Below are 22,638 nucleotides of genomic sequence, written 5' to 3'. Positions count from 1 at the left end.
TACAAAATATTTATAAAACAAATCCCAAAATCATCATTAAATACTTGTTATATTTATATAGTCAATTAGTTTAACAACAAAATGAGATACGAAGGAAAAGATGAAAAATTAAAAGATCAATCAAAATGTGCTGGTGTTCGTGCTGACTTGAAAATTTGTCTCTTGGAAAGTGACTGCTGCAAAATAGTTGAGTTAAAATATTTAATAAACATTTGTATCAAATTATAATAATACTTTTAATTTTATAATTAAATTACAGGATAAAAAAACACCAAAAGAATGTATGAGAATAAACGATCCTTCTATATCTGAGGAGTGCAAAGCATTGAGAAATGTACTTTTCGAATGCAAAAGATCTTTGGTAATTAAAAATATTTATTTATTTATTGGAGTAATAGTCAAGTGGTATGACGTTCTATTACTAGACTTATGTCAATTACTCCTAGAAATAATTCAACAATATGATACTTATTAGATTGAGTAAATAATATAAATTAATAATTTAAATTGGAACTTGACATTAGGCATAATAACAATATAATAAATAACAAAGTCACTGGGTATCAATGATGAATCCTAGTGTAAATAGTTAATATTTAATGGATGCTTTTTGGCAATTTATAGTCAATTAATAGATTAGATTTTACACTTGCCAAATTCATTTTCATAATTAGATTTTATTAGTCAATCAAATCATGGATTTAATGAATATATAAAAACCTAATTATTCAATCATTTGAAAGCCAAAAAATTCAATTATTCAAGTTCTAAATTAATTATTTATCTCAACATTTAATTAATGTTTTAATTCAATTTTAATAATAATATACTAATTTATTTTTTTTACTGTTTAAAGCTCGATGGGAGAAGGCGTTTTCGTGGTCCAAAAGGATACTGAAATAATTTATAATAATTATTTAGGAAATTAAAAAACAACGAGTAAGTTGTGTATATATTGAATGAATATAATAAAATTTAAGATTGTAGAATTAAATAATTTTATTATTAGCTTTTTTTTATTTACATTGGTTTTTTTTTTTTTTTATCTTTTAAACAAGCGTTCATTACAATAATTGAATAATTTTTTATCGTAGTTTATTAATTTTAATATTTTTTTTAATACTACGTTTTTTTTTTTTTTATTAGATTGTAATCGTTTTTACACGAAAATGAAAAATTTTTTAATTCTTCAAACTGGTCCAAAGTCTCAACAAACTTGTCATTTTAATTGATGGTTATTTTATTTGTTGAAATTATTTATAATTAATATTTCTTATCAGACGTGGTACTTTTTTTTTAAATTTTTACAATATTTTTTTTTTTTGTTATATTGATCACAGCGTAATTTCAAGTCACTCAATTTTTGATTTTATAACATTTTTTTTTTTTTAGATTTCATGGTCAGTAAATACAGCATTTACAATTTTAAAATAAATAATTACACTTATTGTGTGTTTTTAAAAATATTTCTACATTTTAACTACAAAATTTTTAATTAGATAATTTAAAATTCTCTTTCTAATTATTATTTTATCGTTCGGCAAGCTAGAAAATTTCATTTAAAATTTTTAATTCTAATAATTTGTAATTACTAATTATACAAAATTAATCAAGTAATTAACTATGTTATTATTTTTCCGCAACGATAATTTTTAAATTATCGAACGTGATTCGATTTTATAAACTAATTAGCGCTTGAACACAGGCAGGATAAAATTTTAAAATAGCAATTTGTCAATTTCATTTAAAATAATTAAATACGTTTTTAAAATTTTCATTGTTTTTTGTTTTGTTTGCATAATTCTGTGTTTTATTTTTCGATTTTATATCACAGCACATCAAACGTATGATATGTTTATAATTAAAAAAAAAAAACAAAAATATACAATAAAATTACGATAAAATTATTAAATTAATTTTCAATTTTCATTGTACAAATAAAAATATAAAATGAGCTCTACTTTAGCAAGTATTTTCATTTTAATTTTTTGTTATTTCTAACTCGTTTTTTAATGAATTTAAAAAATTTTTTTTTCCATTTAATATTATATTTATTATTGAATAATCAGAAACACACTGATGGTCGATAAAGACCAGTGTATCCACATAAACGTGCACGTAATGCTGGTAATAATATTGCTGCTGCATTTAAATTATCTTGTAATTGTGAACATTCACAAATCAATAGATACATCTTGTCACCTTGTGACATTGATTTATGAAGAGTTATACGTTTTAATCCAACTGATTTTGGTAAATAACGATAAATCATTCTTGCCCCTGTAATTGACAAATTAATCATTATTTAAATAACACAATTAAACTTTAAGATAATAAATTTAATAGATAAAAAAAACATACCTGTCCAGTAGAGCCAATTTTGTTCAAACTTAAGATTATCATCACCTTCAAATACTTTGAATATTGATACAATATAGCCAGTGGACGGAATTGGTGGTCTACCACCAGGTGGTTCAAGTGGTGGTCTTGCTATTGTTGCAACTTCATTAAATAAATCTAATGTATGACTTGCTGCATAACGCATATCACGTGGATCAAATTTACGTAATGCTGCACATTGTACCTCTTGATAAAAATCAGCTGGATCTGTATTGTGTTTGTTTATCAAATAATATGTGATGAATGGAAAATCAGCTGTTGAATAAATACAATAAATTTAATTATTGATTAATTTAAAATTAAAAAATTAAAATTAAATCAATAATAATACCATTTTTTTCCATATTTGTTAGTAATATACTTTGTGATGCTGATGGTGCTATTTCAGCAATTAATTCAGCAACAGTATCTCTTTGTAAAACTAATGGTCTTGTTGTTGGTGATTCAGCAACTGGATCTAGTGGCTCAAGTGGTGTCATAAAATGTGCAAGTATACATTGTTTTGGATCTTCAACTTCTAAAACTGATAATGGACTTCCAGCTCTTTTTTTATCTGCAATTGGTTGATGCTAAAAAAACATAAAATAAATATATAAATAATTTAATCAATAATATAAATAGGTCGATGGAAACTAGATAATTTATCTCATGCCAATTGGGAATAGACATATAAATTTTATGTAGTTGTAACTCACTGGTACACCAGCTGGTAAAAAGCGCTCAAGTGAAGCTAAAGGAATGATAAAACAATCACGATCTAGAGTTGCAAGAGATACTGGTTCACCACGTGGTGGACTGTTGTTTGAAACAACAAGAGGTGTATAAATTCCAGATGATCTGTTACCATTAAATGACACCTGTAATAAATTACATATAATATTTTAACACATTATTACATTTTCGAAATATTTCGAATTTTTTTTTTTTCGAAAAGTTTATAAATACATGGCGAAAAATTTATTGAGCAAATCACTTGTCTATGATATTTCCACGTTTTTTAGTGACTTGAAATTTATTAATAATTAACTGGCATGTGTTAATAATAAACAGGCGTATCTCTAATATAATAAATAATAAAATTTCGATTTTTTCCAAGAAAAAATCTCTTAGTAAAAATTAATTTATATTAGTGAAAGTAACAAATGTTTTTTTTATTTTTTATTTCATAACTAACTTCGTGACACATATCAAGGTGTTCGTGTTGTTTTTTTTTTAATTATTTTTTATCATGCATAAATGTCTACGTGTTTGCTTGCATTTTAATCAATATTTCTGAATAATAAATTTGATAAATATAATTTTAAAAAATATTTATCATCATTTTTTTTTTTGAATACTAAATAATGTTTAATTTATATTTTAATATTTAAAAATTCATGCTGTAAATATTTTGATGACCACTTGATTTTTTAATATGAAAAATTTCCATATTTTCTTTCTTTTTTTTTATTCATAAAAGATGATTGTTCAAATTTTTATTTTTTTTTATATTCATGACTTGATCGTTAAATCTATCACGACCCTTGAGGTTTTATCTATTTTTCATTAAATATTCTGGCAAAATTATTATGAATATTTTAATAAAGGTGTCACACTGTATACTTTAACGAAAGTATTCAAAGAAAATATTACATGTATGTGTGAGTTGGATGAATGTGTTAATGCAAGTCGATAAAATACAAGAACCACGTGAACCAGGAAGTTTGTATGGCAATATATTGAGCTTAACTACTGCCAGCTATATTCTGTGAATTTACCTCTGTGATACTGACAATATTATTTTTAAATTTAACTATAAATTTTTCATCACATTTATGGTTTTAGTCTATATCACATTTATAGTAGCAATCTATTTTATATAGATACTTAAAAAACAAATATTTATTTTAAATGAAAAAAACTATATATAATTTTTATTTTTAAAAATACCATCTAAAATTAAATTAAAAATAGTAAATAAAAAAAAAATATACTATTTTACAAAATGAAAATATAAATTTAATTAAATATAAAAATTTAAAATGTCTTGTTTATTTTAAAAAAATATTTAAAAATTTATTTCATATATTTTTTTTCAATCATTAATATTTTTTTTTTTTTTTATCAATTAAAATCTATTAATTTTTATTAAAATTTACATCATTTAATTGATGCTTATTTGAAGATGAATTAATGAAAAAAAAAATATTCAAAATAAATACCTGTCTTGATGCTGTTGGTGTTGGTAGTTCTGATAAATCTTTTTGCCCATTTCCATTTTGTTTTCTCTTATTACCATTACTATTATTGTTGTTGTTGGTATTGTTGTTGTTGTTGTTGTTGCTGTTGTTGTTATTGGTACCACCCCATTTAATAACATGTGATGATGAATTTTTTCTAATTCCTGCACCAATAGCACGTTCAATAGTATCTTCATTAGCAGCAATACCTGTTGGTGGTGACAGGAACAAATGTGTACGATAAGCATGAGTTTGATGTTCATCCATTGTGTTATAACCAAATTCACGACTACGTCTAATTTGTCCACGTCCACTACTACAACCAGTACCAATAATACTTGAACGTATTCCTAATCTAGGATTACCAGGCAATACACTAGCACTAGTATTGCCAATAGTAGCACCACCACTTGATGCGTAACCACCGCAAATACCCGAACGCGTTTCAACAGCCGGCGCCTTATCCGCACCAAAGTTCTTCCGGAACATAAGATTCATGATTTTTGTTGTTTTTTTTATTTATTTATTAATATCAAGACCAAAACACAATTGAATAAATCAATTACATAGACAAGGACAATGAATTCAAAATTTCAGAACGAAATAATTATCAACATGTAGGTTTTTTTTTGGTATATTTTTTTTTTGCTTGTTAGAAACACATAGTTTATTTTTACATATGACTTTTTTTGTTTAAGCACACTTGGAGGATTTTTGCAAATATTTATTTTCCCTGATCGATTGAGCAATATTATCGATCACCTCCTGACCACATTTACACACTGACACACGTATCCACATTGTCAATTCTAGAATTAAATATCAATTTTTATATTTTTTTATAAATTTGATTTATTTATTTATATTTATTTGATTAATAAAAAGAGAAAAATAGAGAGAGCTTTATTTTAAAAAAATATTTGAGCCTGCCAACTTTAATTTGATCCTAATTAAAGCAAAAAAAAAATTATTAAATTTGAATCTAAAATAAATTGCCAATGTCACGAAATGGAAAAAAAAATTTCTATATTTATTTTTAAAAAGCAATTATTTTATAAAGCATATATTTCGATTGAATAAAAAATTCATGCAATAATTTTAATTATTTGTTTTTTTATTTTGTAAAAAAAGTTAGTGTAAAAAAAAAAATTTTAAATACTAACTTCCGAATATATTTTATAAATTTTTTTTGTTTATAATTTTTACGCAGATACGCGTGTCAAAATAGCATCAAGGACAAGGTCACTGTGTATTTCCTTGTTGATTTTTTTTTTTTTTTTATTGTTACACAAATAGTAAAGCATAAATGACAATACAAATATACAACAAACACATTTAAAAAAAAAAAAATAAATTACTAGAACAATTTGAAGAGAAAAAAAAAAAGCTCAATAAAAGCGCACACAAATAATTCACAGTGTCATTGAGCTGAAGTCAAGGTCCTTTGTGACTTTAAAGTCGATAAAAGACATGAACTTGTAAAATCTTAAAAATCTTTGAAAGAAAAAAGAAAAGTTAAATAAAAATACCTGAACAACTATGAAGTACTTTTAATTTTTTAAAAATGTATATTTAAATGCGTGATATTTTGAAAAATTTTTAAATATAAAAAAGGAATAAATAAATATAAAAAATTATAGGTACTTTATTATGGCAACTTGTGTGTTGAGCTTAACTCTCGCACAACTGAACAAACCGATGTTGACTAACATTAACTGTCTGACCAACTACACGCGATTTCTACTTAAAACCAGGGTGGGGTTATCGAGTGATTAATATCACACATTGTTCTCATAAATTTATATATTTTTTATATTTTTTTTTTCATCACATTATTGTTCTTTTCACTATTATTTTTATTTTTTAAAAATCGATCAAATGACATTGACGTTAATTGATAAATCGTTTTGTCGATTTAGATAGATAAAATAATTTAAAATGTGTATAAAAAATTTGATATTAAACCTTGAAATCATATAAAAATTCATCGATGAAAATAAAATAAAAGTATAGCAACAATAAATTTACTTTTTTTTAAATTATTTTCAAGAGATAAATAAAATGATAATATAAGTTTTATTCGAAGGTTAATATTAGTAAAATAAGAAGCAAAAAAATGATAATAAAAAAATTGGCAAAGTGGATTTTGTTTTTATATTTTTTATTTAAAATTTATTGGACTTCCTATTGGTATATGATAAAACATGGAACAAGTTGGCAAGCTCGTCCATAAGTCTCAAGGACCTTAACCACAAAAAAAAATAATAATAAAATGAAAAAGCAATTGAAGGATTATCGATTTGTCATTTCAATAAATTAATTAACAATAAAAGCATAAGAAAATTTAAATCATAATCTTTCAAATAAATTTAATTTTATTTATCAATATTACTTTACTCTTTTTCCGGATATGTCAAATAAATTTTATTAAATAAATCACTTTTAATTGTTCTTTTTCAACATAAAAACACTTGTCAAGATGTTGACACGTTAATGGTCATTGCCATTTCAAGTAAATATTTGATTTACTTATTTTTTTTATTTACAAAAAAACCAGTTAAAATGACACGAGCTTAAAATTTACTAAGATTCAATCTTTGATATTTTTAAATGCAATTTATTTCTCCTTCTTTTTATATATATTTGCTTATTTTCATCTCTACTTTTTGCAATCTTTTGCATAAATTTATATTACTATCTCACTCTTTCTAACGCTGAATTTTATTATAATTCAAATATCCCTGCAATAAAATTTATTTGGCATAAGATTCGAAAACTAAAGATAAACTAATTTAATAATAGAATTAACAAGGCACAAATATATTATAAATAAAATTCAAGGTTTCGTCTAATACTTGCAATGAGACATTGAAAATTATTTCATCTTTAAAACGCTTTTTTAATCTTTAAATATTCATATCAATGTTTTAATTTTTTCTCATTTCAAGTATTGAAAATTCAAGAAAATATAGAAGAAAAATTATCAACACAAAAAGCTTGATATAAATTTTTAATTCTTTTTTCTCTTTTTATGAAAATTTATAGAAAAAAAAAAAATGAAATGAAAAAATTGTTCTGCTCCAGTTGGCTCCTGTTTTTATTCAATTTTTTTTTTTCATTATTATTATTTATTAGTTTTACTAAATATTTTTATCATTATTTTATTTTCAATGTAACTTTCAATAAATTTTCAGTGAAATTATTCATTCACTCTTGGGAATTTTATTTAAATTTAATTTTCAATTTTACAAAAATAAAATGTAAAAAAATTTGTGTAACTATTGTTATTGTTGTTATTATTATTGATATTTTTAATGTTTAGTTAATAAATTTATTCATTGTGAAATATCAAAGGTTATCGATTAAAATATGTGTGTGAAAAAATCGCTTGTCAATGAATAGAGAGACGCATAATTTCTTCCAACTTGGCAGTCGTCCAATTTTTATATTCCACCACTTTCAAATGTATATATATTTTTTAATTTACATTTTTTTATACTTTTTTCGACATTCAAATGCAGCTTAGCACAACTTGTGGCTGTGAAAAACATCTAAATTTTACCGGAAGACGTGACTAAAATACAGCCAATTTTTTTTTATAAAATTTACTTTTTTTTTTCTTTTTTTCTCGTCCTGTTAATTGTCAGGTTTTTTGGGTAAATATTATACTTAAATGAGAATTAAAATTTACCAGGATGTTCGAGTAATATTGTACGTGTTTAAACTATCTAAAATTTTAATCCTTTTCATCGTAAAAAAAAGACCAAAAAAAAAAAAGCCTTAATTTTTCTTCTTTTTTAATTACCCGTTTATGGCTTTTGTATTAATTAATTTGACAATTAATATTTCAAGTAAAAATTAATTAATCAATTAAACATTAACACTAACTTTTCAACTCTTTATTAAATAAATTTCTTTGGTTTTTTAGATTGGCTAATCGTTCGGGCGCCGGCATCGAAATATACAAACGAAATAATCGAAATACGTACGAAATAATCGAAATACAATATCAATTTTTTCCATAATTAAAAAAAAAAAAAAAACAGCAAAAATAATATTTTAATTAAATAAATTTATGCAAATCGAAATGGTGGCTGCTAACTAGCATCATGTAAATGCGCTGGCAAAATTTTATAACGGTTTTTTTCTTTCTCACATTTTAAAATACAACGAGCCAAAAAAAAAGCGCATTTTTTTGAAAATTTTTCATAATAACTATATGCTTAAATATATTATCAATAAATATATTAATTTTCGTAAATTAACTTACCTGATGAATCTTGAAGTGGACATGCCATATAGCAATATTTTTTTTCTGTACTTATTGGTACAATTTTTTGTCCACTCATTTTGCTGACTTTGATTAAATAATTATTCTTAAAATCTAATAATTATATCACCAAAATTGACTTAATAATAATTACAATTAGTAGTAGTAATTTATTTTTATTTTCTTTCTATTATCACTGTGATATTTAAAGCCAAATAATTAATTTATTATATAAATATTATACTTGATGAGTTTCGAATACATCTGTCAATGTTAATGTCGCAATATTAAGCGCGTATATTTAAAACCAATCACTTTAATATCTCACCAGACGTCGCTTTATAATTAAAATTAAAAATAGACATTAAATATATTATTATAATTAATTATTAATATTGTTATTATTTAATTATCTTCGAGCCCAATTAGCCGGATACTGTATCACCGTAAAAAATAATATATACTGAGCTTTTTTTTTCGTTATTTATTTTTGGCAAATTAGCTTAAATAATTTATCTTTATTATTAATTAAAAAACAAAATAATAATATAAAATAATAAAATTTAGACAAGGTGTCTATCCAGTACCCGGCTTTGGGCTCTACTGGACCGTTGGAAAGGTTGGAAATATTCTGGAGGTGGTCATGATGATGCTGCGGATACAGAGGGTGTTTTTAAAACTTTTTTTTTTATTAACAAATATACGATGCGCCAAAGTACATTGCGTTGAATTTTCATATCCATTTCCCCACATTGTTTGATTATGTATATATTTTTTACATATTATATCCTCTCTCTTCTCTTCTCTCTGTATCTAAATTTACCCCTAACATGTATTTTACCACCCCTCTCGTGACATGAGCCGGTACCTTGTTACTATCTACTCTAGCATGTCGCAATGTATCTGCAGAGCATGCAGAGTCTGAGCTTTGCGCACAGGTATATGAGCTTTTTTTTTTTTAACTACTTACTTTTACTCTCCCTCTCTCTCTCTCTCTCCTTCTCTCTTATTCATTATTTTATTTTATTATAATTTTTTATTACACTTGCACACGTGTGCATCATATCTACAAACTTTTTTTCTAAAAAAAATTTTTTTTTTTCTTTATTGTTCAACTTCTTTTGTAATTTTTTTACTTTCTTATTATTTTTTTTTTTTTTTTCTTTTATTATTCTACAGTCATTGTTTTACATTTTCTCTTGAAGAAATTTTTTACTCTTGAGACTCTTGATGGTGTCATAACGAACAAGATGCCTTGATTGTTTTATTAATTTTTTAAAAATAAATTTTATAACACAAAAAATTAACTTTTCACATAAATTAACATTACATATAAATATTTAGCTGAAAAAAATTAAAATAATAATATATTTTGACTAAAATAATAATTATTTTTAATACAAAATTCAATTTATATTTTATTTATTCTTCAGACTAATCATTAATATTAATTGATGACTAATGCGATATACATTGACTTGATAAATAAAACATTCATATACATATCTTTAAAGAATAATTAAAAAAAAAAAAATATATATAATATTTTAAAATTATGATAATGGCACAGTTATTAATATTGTTGATTTAAAAAATGTCTTCAGAGACTAGTAATTATGTGAATGAAAAATAAACATTGTATATCAATGATTATAATTATAGTTGTTTTTTTTTTTTTTTAATTATAAAAACAATTCAATTAAAAAAAAAACATAATAATAATTTATCTTAACCTTGAATTATATTCTACACAAGATATTTTACAAATTGAGTGGAATTTTTTTTAATATATAATCATTTTTTTCGATTAAAAAATTATCATTTTTATCGTAATTTTTTTTTTTTTATAAATAATAAAAATATATTATTATAATAACAATAATAATTATTATATATCTTTGAGTTCAATGTGTGTTATTAATTCAGATGTCACGGATATTTTTATCAATGACATTTGTGACGTTATTTAAATGATAAATGATGTAATAAAATTATTTGTATATTGATAACTTAATTTCTTTTTAATATGCTAATTTAGAACAATTTATTATTGTAAATAACATACGTATATATTTATATTTATATATGTTTTTTTGCATCATTATTTTACAAATAAATATATATTTTTTATTTTATTTATTTTACTAAATGCTCTGTATCACATTATTCATTTTTTCTTTTTTATATCTCATTTACAAATATATATAACATATTTATTTTTTTTGTTAAAGTAATTGCGACATCGCAGTATTAACAAAAATAATAGTATACACTCTTTTCTTTAATAATTGAGCTGTGTAATTATAAATATCTATACATTTTTTTTTATTTCTTTTTCTTATTTGTTCATCTTGAGTATCTAATGCTCGTTGATATTATTTTACAAAATATATTACAATACCTTTTTTTACATTTTTTATAGTATAACAAACTTTAAAAGTTTATTAAATGCTGGAAGACTTTTTTTTTATTTTGTACTTGCGAATCACATTCACACACTCGCAATCTCTTAATAAAAATATATATTTTTCTAACAATTATTTTTTTTCTATGAAAAATAAAATCTACATTTTTTTTATTTAATTGACAAATTTAAATGCAAATTTTCACAGAATTTTGCAGTCTTTAAAATAAAAAACAATTTAAACTTATTATTTATATTTAAGGTGTTGTTTCATCTAAGTGTTGATTTGTTTTTCTATTTTCCCATCTATTTATTGCTTTAAGTGGATAGCATATAACTGCTGATAAAACAATAACTGCACCAGCAATATAAAATGGTGCATTTGTACTCTCAAAATAAGTTCCAAGAAATCCTAAATAAAATATTAAATTACTATATGTATATAATTGAAAATAATTATTAGTTAATTAATTAATTACCAGCCAAAGGTGTGCCAATAGTTGCAGCAATTCCTTGAAATAATAAAATAAGCCCAAATGCATTTGTTAATTTTTCTAAACCCATTAATTCAACAACAAGAATTGATCTCAATGCAGCAAAAACAGCTGTAGAAAAAAAATAATAATAATTAAAAAATAAATATCTAACATGCATTTTTTTTATATTTAATTATAATAGAAATAAATAAAAATTTTAATAAATAATCTATTGAGCAATTAAATTAACAAATAGTGTAATTATATGCTTGAAAGAATAAAAAAAAAAATAGATAAAATAAATAAATAATTAAAACTTACAAATACTTAATCCAAAGATAGCAGCATAAGAAAACTGGTATCCAACAGTCATTGATATACAAGATAACATTGTTACAAGACCACCAACAGTTATAAATATATTATTAACAATGAGTGTATCAACACGTGGAATACTACTTGCTAAACCACAAACTATACGTCCAATTGTATTTGCAATTCCAATAACAGATACCATCAATGTTCCATAGCTATCATCAACACCCATATCTTTAGCACGACCTTATGAAAAATTAATAAATTTCGAATTTCGATTATCATCAATTTATTATCATGTTTTAATAAATTTATTTTACCTGGTAAATACATAAATGGTGTATAAAAACCAAGCATTGTTAAACCACCACTTATTGCAAGTATTAAAAATGATGGACTTTTTAATAAACTTAAATCAAGCATTGTTGTTAATATACGTGTTACACTTTCTGGACATATATAACAATTTCCACTTTTTTCTTCTTCAACATCATGAGCTGTTGGTAATCTTGTTACAGACATGTGATAACCAACTGAAGACATCTGTAAATATTTTATTGTATTATTTCTTTAAACATAAATTCATTATTTATTATTTATTACTTGAGATTTGTAGTGTGGTAATCTTGCCAATGAACCACCATAAAAAATATCATCTCTATAAAATGGTCTTTGTGGATCTCTTGATGTTGAATTACGTTTACCAACTTTTTTTAATGAATGTTGACTACCATTTTCATCACGTCGTCCACTAATTGTATGTCTTCGAATCTTGAAATAATCAAAAGAAATTAAAAAACACTCAATTTTTTTTAATAATATATTTTTGATTAGTGTTGATAAAACTCACTGTTGGTATCCGACCATTTAGTCTTTCTAGGTCACCGGAAAGTAAATTATTTTCTTCTTCAGTTGTTTTAATGTCATCAGTTACAATATCCATTTCTGGATAAATTGGTACTGAAAGTCTTTTTTCTGATGTTGATAATTGTTTTTCCATTATTGATGATACATGATGAAGTGAACGTACTGATCCATTGCTGTTTTTTTATTTTTGAATTTAAAATAATTAATTAAGTATATATTGATGATAGATAAGAAAGATTTATTTCTTACACAACAATTTCTGGATTACTTCCAATGACTTGAGCTGCTGTCGGATATTCAGCATTATTATTTGTTTTAAATATCCAACCAACTGGAAGTGGTTGACTTGCATGAAGTGAATTAACTGATATACCTTTTATCATTAAAGGATTTTTTGATTCATTGCCAATATTTTCTTGTTTAACTTCAAATTGTTTGACTTTTATTCTTTTTGGACGAAGTGGACGAAATAATGCACCAAATACAGCACAATGCAGTAACATAACTGTTATTTTAAAAAATCTATTAATTATCAATTAAATTTAAATCGTGTAATGTCTTATTCATCAAATTAATTGATGTAAAAATTTTAATAATTTTAGTTATTATTTTGATTATTATAATGAAACAACAAATGATATTTATTAAAATAATAATTTAAATAGTTGATTGATTTATATTTGACTTTAAAAAAATGACTTTAAAGTTGATTAAAAATTATTTTAAAGTCATGTAAAGTCTTATTCACAGATTCAATAATTTATTGTATACAAATAAATTGATTCATTTGATTTTTACAAAAAATATTAATTTTACAAAAATAAAATTTATTCAGCACAAACAAAATTAATTAGCTGACTTTTGAATTGCAGGGTTTTTTTTTTTTTTGCTTATTCGACATAAATATGAAAATTATTTTTTTGAAATATTGATTTATTTGTGGTAAATAAAATTTTATTTCAAATGATAAAAATAAATTTCAAAAATCTATATACTCAAATTTGGTTTTTTTTGTATTATAATTTTTAAAAAAATTTTTAAACTACAATTTATTAAATTAATTATGAATATTCAGCTTATTTTTTCTAGTACTTATTCCATGTACAAATATTTAATTTTCATTCTATAAAAATATTCATTTCTTTCAAATTATTTTCGAGTATATGCAAATTTGAAATTAATTTTCATTAAATTATATTGTTTTAAAAATTTAATAAATTGATCTTACCACCCTGAATAAACATTGCTCTTCTCCATCCATAATTTTTAATTAACTCAGTTGATACTGGTGCAAGTACAAAAGCACCAATACCAGAACCACAAACAGCAATACCAGTTGCAAGTGCTCGCCATTTTTCAAAATAAAATCCTGTTGTTATCACTGCTGGCACGTATATCAATCCACACCCAACGCCCCCTTAACACAATTAAAATTTTAACACAATTATAATTAGTTTTCCTCATTTTTCTTTTTTTTTTTTCATAATTATTTTTCATCATAATTTTATATTGTTTGTTTTTCATAATTTTGTTATCATAAATATTGTTTAGTCTTATGTTCAATGCAATATATATGACTATAATCTTATCAGATAGATATAGACTATCTAAACATTTGTAATTAGAATATTTTAATTACGAAATAATGACATATTCATGTCATTTAAATTTCGTTCAGTTCAATTGATATTTAAATATTAATATTTTTCAACTTTTATAATTACCTATAACACCGTAAGTAATGCAAAGAATTTTAATTGATGAACTCATACTAGATAACACAAATGCTCCACAGCTAATAACACTTCCAACCATAGCAACTAATCGAAATCCATATCTATTTGCTAATGCTGATACAAATGGACCTGAAAATTAAATTATTTTCCATGAAAATAAATAGACAATATTTTAATATACAAAAATTTAAATATCTAAATATTTTCTTGCCATGATTTTTTTGTTTTTTAAATGATAATATCAATCAAGCTTGTTGATTTAATTTTAATATTACAATCAACTTGAAATATCTTTTTAAATACATAAAAAAAAAATGAAAAAAACAAAATAATAATTTAATAAAATTACTAAGCTATTTAGATATATTTAAAAAATGTATTATTTGTTAAAGAATAATTATGTTTTGTTAAAATTAAACAAAAAAAAAAGTTTGAGATAAAAAACATTGTAAATTATTGATAACGAGGAAACAGTGGGTGTTCTAATATCAAACAATTAATCAACTTGGTTAAATCAATCAATTTATATCTTGACATTTTGTCAGTTTAAATATTTGCAAACCTACTTGTTATTATATTGTAAAATATCTTTTTTTTTTTCAGCAAAAGTTTCTCATTGTTTTCGTTATTTTTTTATGTATTTTTTAAATTTTTACCTGCCATCAAGTAAAAGCCAGTTTGTAATGATCCAACCATAGCAACTTCTGGATCAGATACATCAAATTCACTGACAATGTGTTTTAAAAATGTTCCAAAACTAAATATTATTCCATCGACAATTAAATTACACATAAATGATGCTGCAACAATAACCCAGCCCCAACCACCGTCTGGTGGTACCACCATCTCCACTTCAACCTTTATCAAAATTTTAAAAAATTTATTTATCAATTAACTTGTTAATTTTTCTCTTTTGATAAATTCATTTTTTTTTTTAAATACTTTTATTTAATTATTTTTATATATAAATTAAAAACAATCATTTCACAATAATTTTGATACATTTTTTTTTTATCGAAATCTTGACACAGCTGGTAAAGAAATAATATTAACGTCATGAATTTTTTTTTTTTTAATATAATTGAATAAATATTAAATTGAAAAATTTAATGAAAAATAAATTGGTGATAATTTACCTCGTTATTATTGTCATTTTTAATTTCCAATTGAAAATCATTTTTACTTTCAAAATGACCATTATGTTTTGTTGTTGCTGAATCACAACAGCCACCTTTAAGCTCTGTCGATGGCGCCATAATATAATCTTAATAATATTTATTAAATTATAATATTTTTATCGATAAATATTTTCCTCTCATCAAAGCTCCTGCAATAATAAAAAACATGCAGAAAAAAATTTTTATAAAATCAACAGAAATAAAAATAATTATTCGATAAAAAAAATAAAACAATTTTCATAATTATATATCTAGATTTTGTAATAATTAAACATAGTAAATAAACTTGAATGAATTGCATTAATAATATATAATTATATATTATTAAAAATAAAATTTCTTATCAATATTATTATGACAAAAATAAAATAATTTCATCATCAAGTTAATGATGAGTAAACATAGCTAAATAAAATTAAAAATATCAATAAATAATTTTGATATTAATTGAATTATATTTTATTAATATTTAAAAAAAAATTAAAATGAATAAATAATTACGATGTGTGTAGTAAAAATTCATGACAATAGAAATAATTTTTTTTTTTTTAAGAAAGTTATATAAATACAGGAAATAAACAATTTATATACAAACGGAAGTAATTTTTTTTTAAATATAATATCTTAACAATTTTATTATTAATATTTAATAATATGATCCCTTTAATAATTTATATTATTGTTTTGATTTATCAAGGGATAATAATCCGAATGAATAAAGAAAAAATAAAATGAGAAATTTAATTAATTGTTTGAAATGAAATTGTGATGAAAAGACACCGCCATGTATATTCAATTAGATACATCAAAATATGTCATATTTAAATAATTAAATTGTCAAATTGTAATGATCTTTTCTTTCGATATATTAGAGTGGCCTTGACTTTACTCCCTGACCTCCACTCAACCTTCATCCACATCAATCCAGTTCACTGTCTATATTTTTTTTTTTTTTAATTTTTCTTTCTTTCTTCATTCAGACATTTAAATTTCAACTTTAAACACAATCCAAAAAATTCAAAATAATTAATTAATTATTTATAAAAAAAAAAAACAAGTTTTATTTAATTAAACCGGTTTTTAAGAATTTTTTTTTTTTTTTGTTTTTTAATTTTTAAATTAATTATAAATATTTGTTTCTATATTTTGTTATAATTTATTTATTTAATCAATTAATATATTTTATTATTTTTCCTAAATTACATAACAATCACATGATTTTATTTTTTTTAATTAAATATAAATTAAATCACTAATTTAATTATCAATTTTAATTATTATTTGTGTTATTTAATTTTGATTCAATTTGTAATCTTTTTTTTTTATCAATAACATGATAGAAATCAATGATCATTATCAATATTAAATTAACAAAATTGTCTGGAATTTAAATTGAAAAAAGACAATTAAATTACCCTTGTTGTTTTAATTTTTTAGTAGCTTAAATAAAATTAAAATAATTATTTTATATTTAAAACAAAATTACCTATTTGTTTTATAATTTTTTCGCTTTTCAAAGCAGTGCTTTTTTTTTTCGATGAGAGTAAAGTTGTGAATTAATCCGAGTCCCGTGGCTGACTGTTTCGAAACTTGTAAATATCAGTAAACTCGTGTAATAACTCTGACTTGTATCACAAGTGAACACACACAAAAGAATGACACTCAATAACCAATAATAATATATAAAATTATATCATTAATAATTAATATCGATTAAATAAAATTCGAAAAAAAAAAAAAAACGAGAATGATTGAAATCTAATAAAAATCATATAAAAAAAATAGTTAATTTTTTTGTTTTTTTTTTTACAAATATAATAATTGTTTTAATAGTTATTATAATATTATCAATAAATAAATAAGCAACTATGTTTGGCAAGTAACACGTCTCATTTCTACTTAAGCACTCGATGCTTTCGGTAAGACGCTCCGGGCTTTTATTTATTATGTCCCCCTCTTGCCACCCTCCACTTTTTTTATTTATTTATTTTTTTTTTTTTCATTTTATTTCATCTCCCTCTCTTTGTCATCACTCTTCATCCACCAACAACGATTCAACCAACACTCGTAATATGAAAAAAAAAAATTCATTATTACGATAAAAAAAAAATGTATAAATTTTTTCGATTATAGAATTTTTCCATTCAAAATATTTAATTAGATTTTTATATATATATTTTTTTTTTTTTTGCTTTTTTTATTACCTAGGAGAGTGTGATTATTAAAACAATTTATTTAAGAAAAAATAAAAATCAAGAAATAAAAAAATCGAAATTTACGGTTTTTCGAAACGTCTCAATTTCTATTTTTTTCTTTACGAATGATTATAGAAGAAAAAAAATTAATACTGTCATTATATAGTCTTTTAGAAATTTAGAATATTAAAAAAAAAAAATACAATTATTTAATTAAATATTGAATTTAAAAAATTACTTTGTTGCAATTACTCTAAAAATTGTTGAGCCAAGATGAGACTAAATGACACATTGAGTCAGACTTGTACTTCAGTGCATATCACTCTACTTCCAGACGGAAATGCTTTTATTAAAAGAAAAAAAAAATTAATAATAAAATAATAATAAATAACCAAGTGAATAATATAAGAAAAAAATAGCAATAATTTTAAGTGTATTTTAAAAAATATAAAAAAAGTTCATATAGTCCATCATCAAAATCGTTTCAAAAAAATAATATACAAGTAGAACACAGCAATTTATATATTAAAAATTTACAAAAGCTTTTGTCTTTATCAGTGACAAGACTTGATAAAAATCTTAAGTTAATGATTTATAAAAATTTATCATTGTCACTTGACTTTTAAATTATAACTTGCAATCATTATTAAAAATTAAAAAATATATATCACAATAAAATTGATAGACATTTAAAAAATGAAATTAATTAATTAATCTTATTAAAAATATATTAATTATATTTTTAGTCTTAATAATAATTAATAACATGACCTAAAATAGCTAATAAATATATATAAAAAAATGTAAATTTAGAAAATAAAAAACGAGTTCGTCGTCTCGTAAGAAGATTATACGATATTTTTAGTTATCTTATGACGCAATTTGTGTTTGTGTAGGTTAGCCAGAAAAAAAATAGAAGGGATATTAAAACATGTAGTCTAATTTTTATTTTTTTTCTCTTCTAAAACTTCATTGACAGGAAGTTGACTTTCTTCATTCTTCCTGCTCTCATTGTTATTTTTTAATTTTTATTAAATCATTGATATTTTTTAATAAATAAATAAGGAAAAAATTATCATTAATTATTGTTAATTATACCTTTTTTAAATTGCATTTATATATTTCAAGGAAAATAAATATATTACCTACGCAAATTTGTTTTTTAATTTTTTTTTTTTTTTTTTACAAATTGCGTAGTTTGTTGATTACACCTCGATAAATAATATTTAATGATATGTTTACTTTCAATTATTTTTATTTACATTATAATATCATTTTTTTTTTCATTTATTTTTTTGCAGATTTGAAGAGTTTATTTGGACGAAAAAATAATAACATTGGAGCACGTGGTTTATCAAATAACCACGTGCACAACCATCATGTCATCTTGCGCATGTGTAAAGGGTAAAAATAAATAATCACTTGAATTAAAAATTTAATTAAAATTAAAAAAGATTAATTTTTTAATTAGTTAAATTGTAAATATTTATTCTAATAAAGAAAAAAATTAATAAAAAAAAATATTACATTAATTGTTGATGCATAAAAATAAGTTTTTTTTTTTTTAAATTAAAATTTTTAAATATTCATATGAAAATTTATGTGACATTTTGTATGAATTTTTAATTATTTCTTTTTTTTTAATAAACTTTGTATTTAAATTTTCAATTCAACCGGAGGCTCGTTCTCCCTTTCCTCAATATTTTTTTTTTTTTTTGATTCAACAAGTTTATGACGTCAATCGAACAACAATATTTTTTTTAAAATTTCTTTGCATTCTTTAAAATTTAATCATACTGAAAGAGTAAACAAAATTTTTCATTTATTTTATATATGGATTATTTAATTTTTTAATTTTACTACACGTGGAAATTTAATTTCAAACAACTTTTTAAATTTTAATTTATAAATTTTCATTATTTATTTTATTTTTTTTTTTATTTACACGATGTCTGATTGAATAAATTGACAAAACATACAGTGTAAATATAATGATTGTATTGAAAAAGTGTCATCTTATCGAAATTTTTTTTTCGAAATATTCTTATCGAAATATCAAAATATTTTTTATTTTTCGAAAGATTAAAAAATGTATGTTTAATAATTTATTTAGCAAATAATTTGTGTAAGTTTTTAAGTGACTTGAAATTTATTAATAAGGAAAAAGGTATGTGTTAGAAATTAATGGGCGTATCTCCAGTATTATTGGCTGTAAAAATTTGAATTTTCCATTAGCCTTTTCTATTTTTCCCGTTTGACAATATCGAAATAGTTTCTTGTGCTTTTTCAACGTCAATTCTCCCTGTTACTTAAAAAACAATTAAAAAAAAATATTGTGGATAAGTAATAATTAAAGATAGGGGTGCATTTGCTTACTTTTGTCTATGAAAAAGACATTTTTTTTTTTTTTACACTTGGCTGTTTCAGCTACCTTTGATGCAGATTGCAGTGTATTGTATTTCGAAGAATTTTGAACATTGATTAGAAGAAAAATCTCTGATAAAAAAGAGAGATGTGACAGGGTCGATTAGTCGATTAGTTTGAGAGTGAAAAAAAAGGGGGAAGAAAGAGGGAGAGTAAAAAAAATAAATGTGATTTCAACGACACTTGTGCACTCGACTGAACAAACCAACTTAACGACCGTCCTCGATAATATGTATATAATGTGAATAACATTGTAACTTTATAAAAGCAAAACGTAGAGAATACCGGTTATCACCGATTTTGCGTTAATCGAATGGAGTAATTCGAACCACCACATTTCCTCTATCAACACATCCATTTCTTCTTTTTTTTTTTTTTTTTTTTGAATTAATCAATTTAAATTGTAATAGATAAAAAAAACTTGAAAATTCACTTTTAATATCATACTTAATGGCTTGTTTATGTTTTTGAAAAAAAAAACAAAAAATCCATATTTAAATGTAATTAAAAAATTAATAATTATATATCTTTTTTTTTAAATTAGGTCGTATAATTAAGTGACTTATTTTTTTTTTTCTCTTCTTCATTTATTTTTTTTTTTTTTTTGTAAATTTTAAAATGACACTTTGCAATAATTTCTTGTGAAACACTTGATTACACATTAAAGTAATTTTTTTTTTTTTCTTTAATCACAAAGTATTAAACAGAAATGAAAAAAAATATAAAATATAAAGATAACAAGGTAATCCATTTTTGATAAATTTATAAAATATTCACAAAACTTTTATAATATATACTACATTCACAGAAAAGTTTTTTAATAAATTTTTTAAAATACAATTTTAATTAATTGAATTATAAATTCATTACCATTTTTCCTGGTGAACATGTGACGTTCACTTGGCTGACGTAATTGATGTAATTGTCCGTGAAAATTGACTTTTTTATAAATTACAATAAATATAAAATAAAATTTATAATAATTATTCATTTATTAAATTATTGTTAAATAAATATTAATTTTATTATTATATATATTAACGCGTGTGTGTTTTTTTTTTTTTAAATAATTTTATGCAGAAAAATTTCGGCATCCCGCCAGTTTCGCGACGCCTCGTGGACTCGACTGACCTTTCTCGCGATGATTTAAACCATTTGAACGCACTACTTTGCCTCTCTCAATATAATTTCCCCCACTTTTATAAAATTTTTTTAAATATACATCCAGTAGATATTTTTATATTAATTTTGCAAATCTAATCATGTGGACAATGCTAATTAAGGATTAGGATTCAATTAATAATTTGTAATTCATTTTCTTTTTTTATAATAAAAATTCATAATTCATTCATCTTATTATTTTTTTTCTCTCCCTATATGGTAGGATTTTTTTTTCGAATAATTTTTGACAATATCCGTTTTTACACTTGTACATTATTCAATATTTCTTCTAGCTCGAATTAATTATCATTTTTTTTATTTTTTCTTTATTTTCTTTGTACCATATCATGTATATTATTTTTCTTTTTTTTTTTTTAATAACATATGCACAATAACAGGTTGCGCATTGCATAGGCAAAAATTTTAATTAATACATAAGAATGCCTTTGACTTAATTTTTCATTTTTTTTTTTTTTTTTTCAATTTTATCTTGTGATTTTTTTTTTTTTTTATGCCAATCAAAAGGTCAAGTTGATATACAATTGAAATATTTAATTAATTCAAGCACATGTTTAACTTTGTGCATATAAAAAAAAAAAAAAAAAAGTATTACTATTTTTCTATTATTTTTATTTTCATTCTTTTTCTCGTGTTAATTATTTTGCATACACTCATACTTTTTTTTTTTTTGTTAATTCACATTTTTATTAATTATTTTACTTTTTTTTTTGTTTTTATTTTTTTATTTTTAATTAAAAAACATTTATTAAGACAACGTCAAGTTTTTTTTTTTTTTCTATCGCATTTATCAAAAAACAAAAAACAAAAAATTAATTATAATAATTGATCTATATTTTATTCTAAACATTGAAAAAGAAAAAAATTTAAAATTGTCATATTATCCTGCTAAATTTGTTCACAATTATTTTGACTATTTACATTGTAGCGATCTTCTCTTTAATTATTATTCGATCTTTTTTTTTTTTTGGTTTT

At 22.2% G+C, this 22,638-nt stretch overlaps 3 protein-coding genes across 7 annotated transcripts; 1 reads left to right on the top strand and 2 right to left on the bottom strand.

The window, feature by feature from the left end:
* Positions 1-18: 18 nt before the first annotated feature.
* LOC122851497 (cytochrome c oxidase assembly factor 5) lies at positions 19-19,479 on the top strand. 3 transcript variants are annotated; one of them, XM_044150761.1, is made up of 4 exons: positions 19-186; positions 260-361; positions 857-939; positions 19,362-19,479. In XM_044150761.1, exons 1-3 carry the CDS (start codon positions 82-84, stop codon positions 896-898), a joined length of 249 nt encoding a protein of 82 aa, XP_044006696.1. In that variant the 5' UTR covers positions 19-81; the 3' UTR covers positions 899-939; positions 19,362-19,479. The 3 variants fall into 3 exon arrangements, with proteins under 3 accessions (XP_044006696.1, XP_044006705.1, XP_044006713.1); XM_044150770.1 differs by lacking the exon at positions 19,362-19,479 and adding an exon at positions 1,393-1,413; XM_044150778.1 differs by lacking the exon at positions 19,362-19,479 and adding an exon at positions 1,147-1,195.
* LOC122851469 lies at positions 975-9,428 on the bottom strand. 2 transcript variants are annotated; one of them, XM_044150728.1, is made up of 6 exons: positions 8,890-9,428; positions 4,602-4,828; positions 3,096-3,257; positions 2,732-2,969; positions 2,362-2,655; positions 975-2,280 (listed from the first exon to the last, which is right to left on the bottom strand). In XM_044150728.1, the coding sequence occupies exons 1-6, from the start codon at positions 8,966-8,968 to the stop codon at positions 2,066-2,068; spliced, it is 1,215 nt and encodes a 404-aa protein (XP_044006663.1). In that variant the 5' UTR covers positions 8,969-9,428; the 3' UTR covers positions 975-2,065. The 2 variants fall into 2 exon arrangements, with proteins under 2 accessions (XP_044006663.1, XP_044006654.1); XM_044150719.1 differs by lacking the exon at positions 8,890-9,428 and having other exon boundaries at positions 4,602-5,245.
* Positions 10,295-21,612, bottom strand: LOC122851460 (monocarboxylate transporter 4). Of its 2 annotated transcripts, none has more exons than XM_044150705.1 (12): positions 17,352-17,787; positions 15,824-16,014; positions 15,344-15,545; positions 14,676-14,816; positions 14,180-14,368; positions 13,201-13,456; positions 12,935-13,124; positions 12,688-12,855; positions 12,405-12,627; positions 12,091-12,330; positions 11,773-11,898; positions 10,295-11,705 (listed from the first exon to the last, which is right to left on the bottom strand). In XM_044150705.1, exons 2-12 carry the CDS (start codon positions 15,941-15,943, stop codon positions 11,551-11,553), a joined length of 2,010 nt encoding a protein of 669 aa, XP_044006640.1. In that variant the 5' UTR covers positions 15,944-16,014; positions 17,352-17,787; the 3' UTR covers positions 10,295-11,550. The 2 variants fall into 2 exon arrangements, with proteins under 2 accessions (XP_044006640.1, XP_044006631.1); XM_044150696.1 differs by lacking the exon at positions 17,352-17,787 and adding an exon at positions 21,355-21,612 and having other exon boundaries at positions 11,150-11,705.
* Between the last annotated feature and the right edge of the window lie 1,026 nt (positions 21,613-22,638).

The sequence above is a fragment of the Aphidius gifuensis genome, linkage group LG1, assembly GCF_014905175.1.
Source record: "Aphidius gifuensis isolate YNYX2018 linkage group LG1, ASM1490517v1, whole genome shotgun sequence".
Taxonomy (NCBI): Eukaryota; Metazoa; Arthropoda; class Insecta; order Hymenoptera; family Braconidae; genus Aphidius; species Aphidius gifuensis.
The sequence above is the reverse complement of the archived record's forward strand: the minus strand, read 5'-3'. Positions and strand labels throughout refer to the sequence as shown.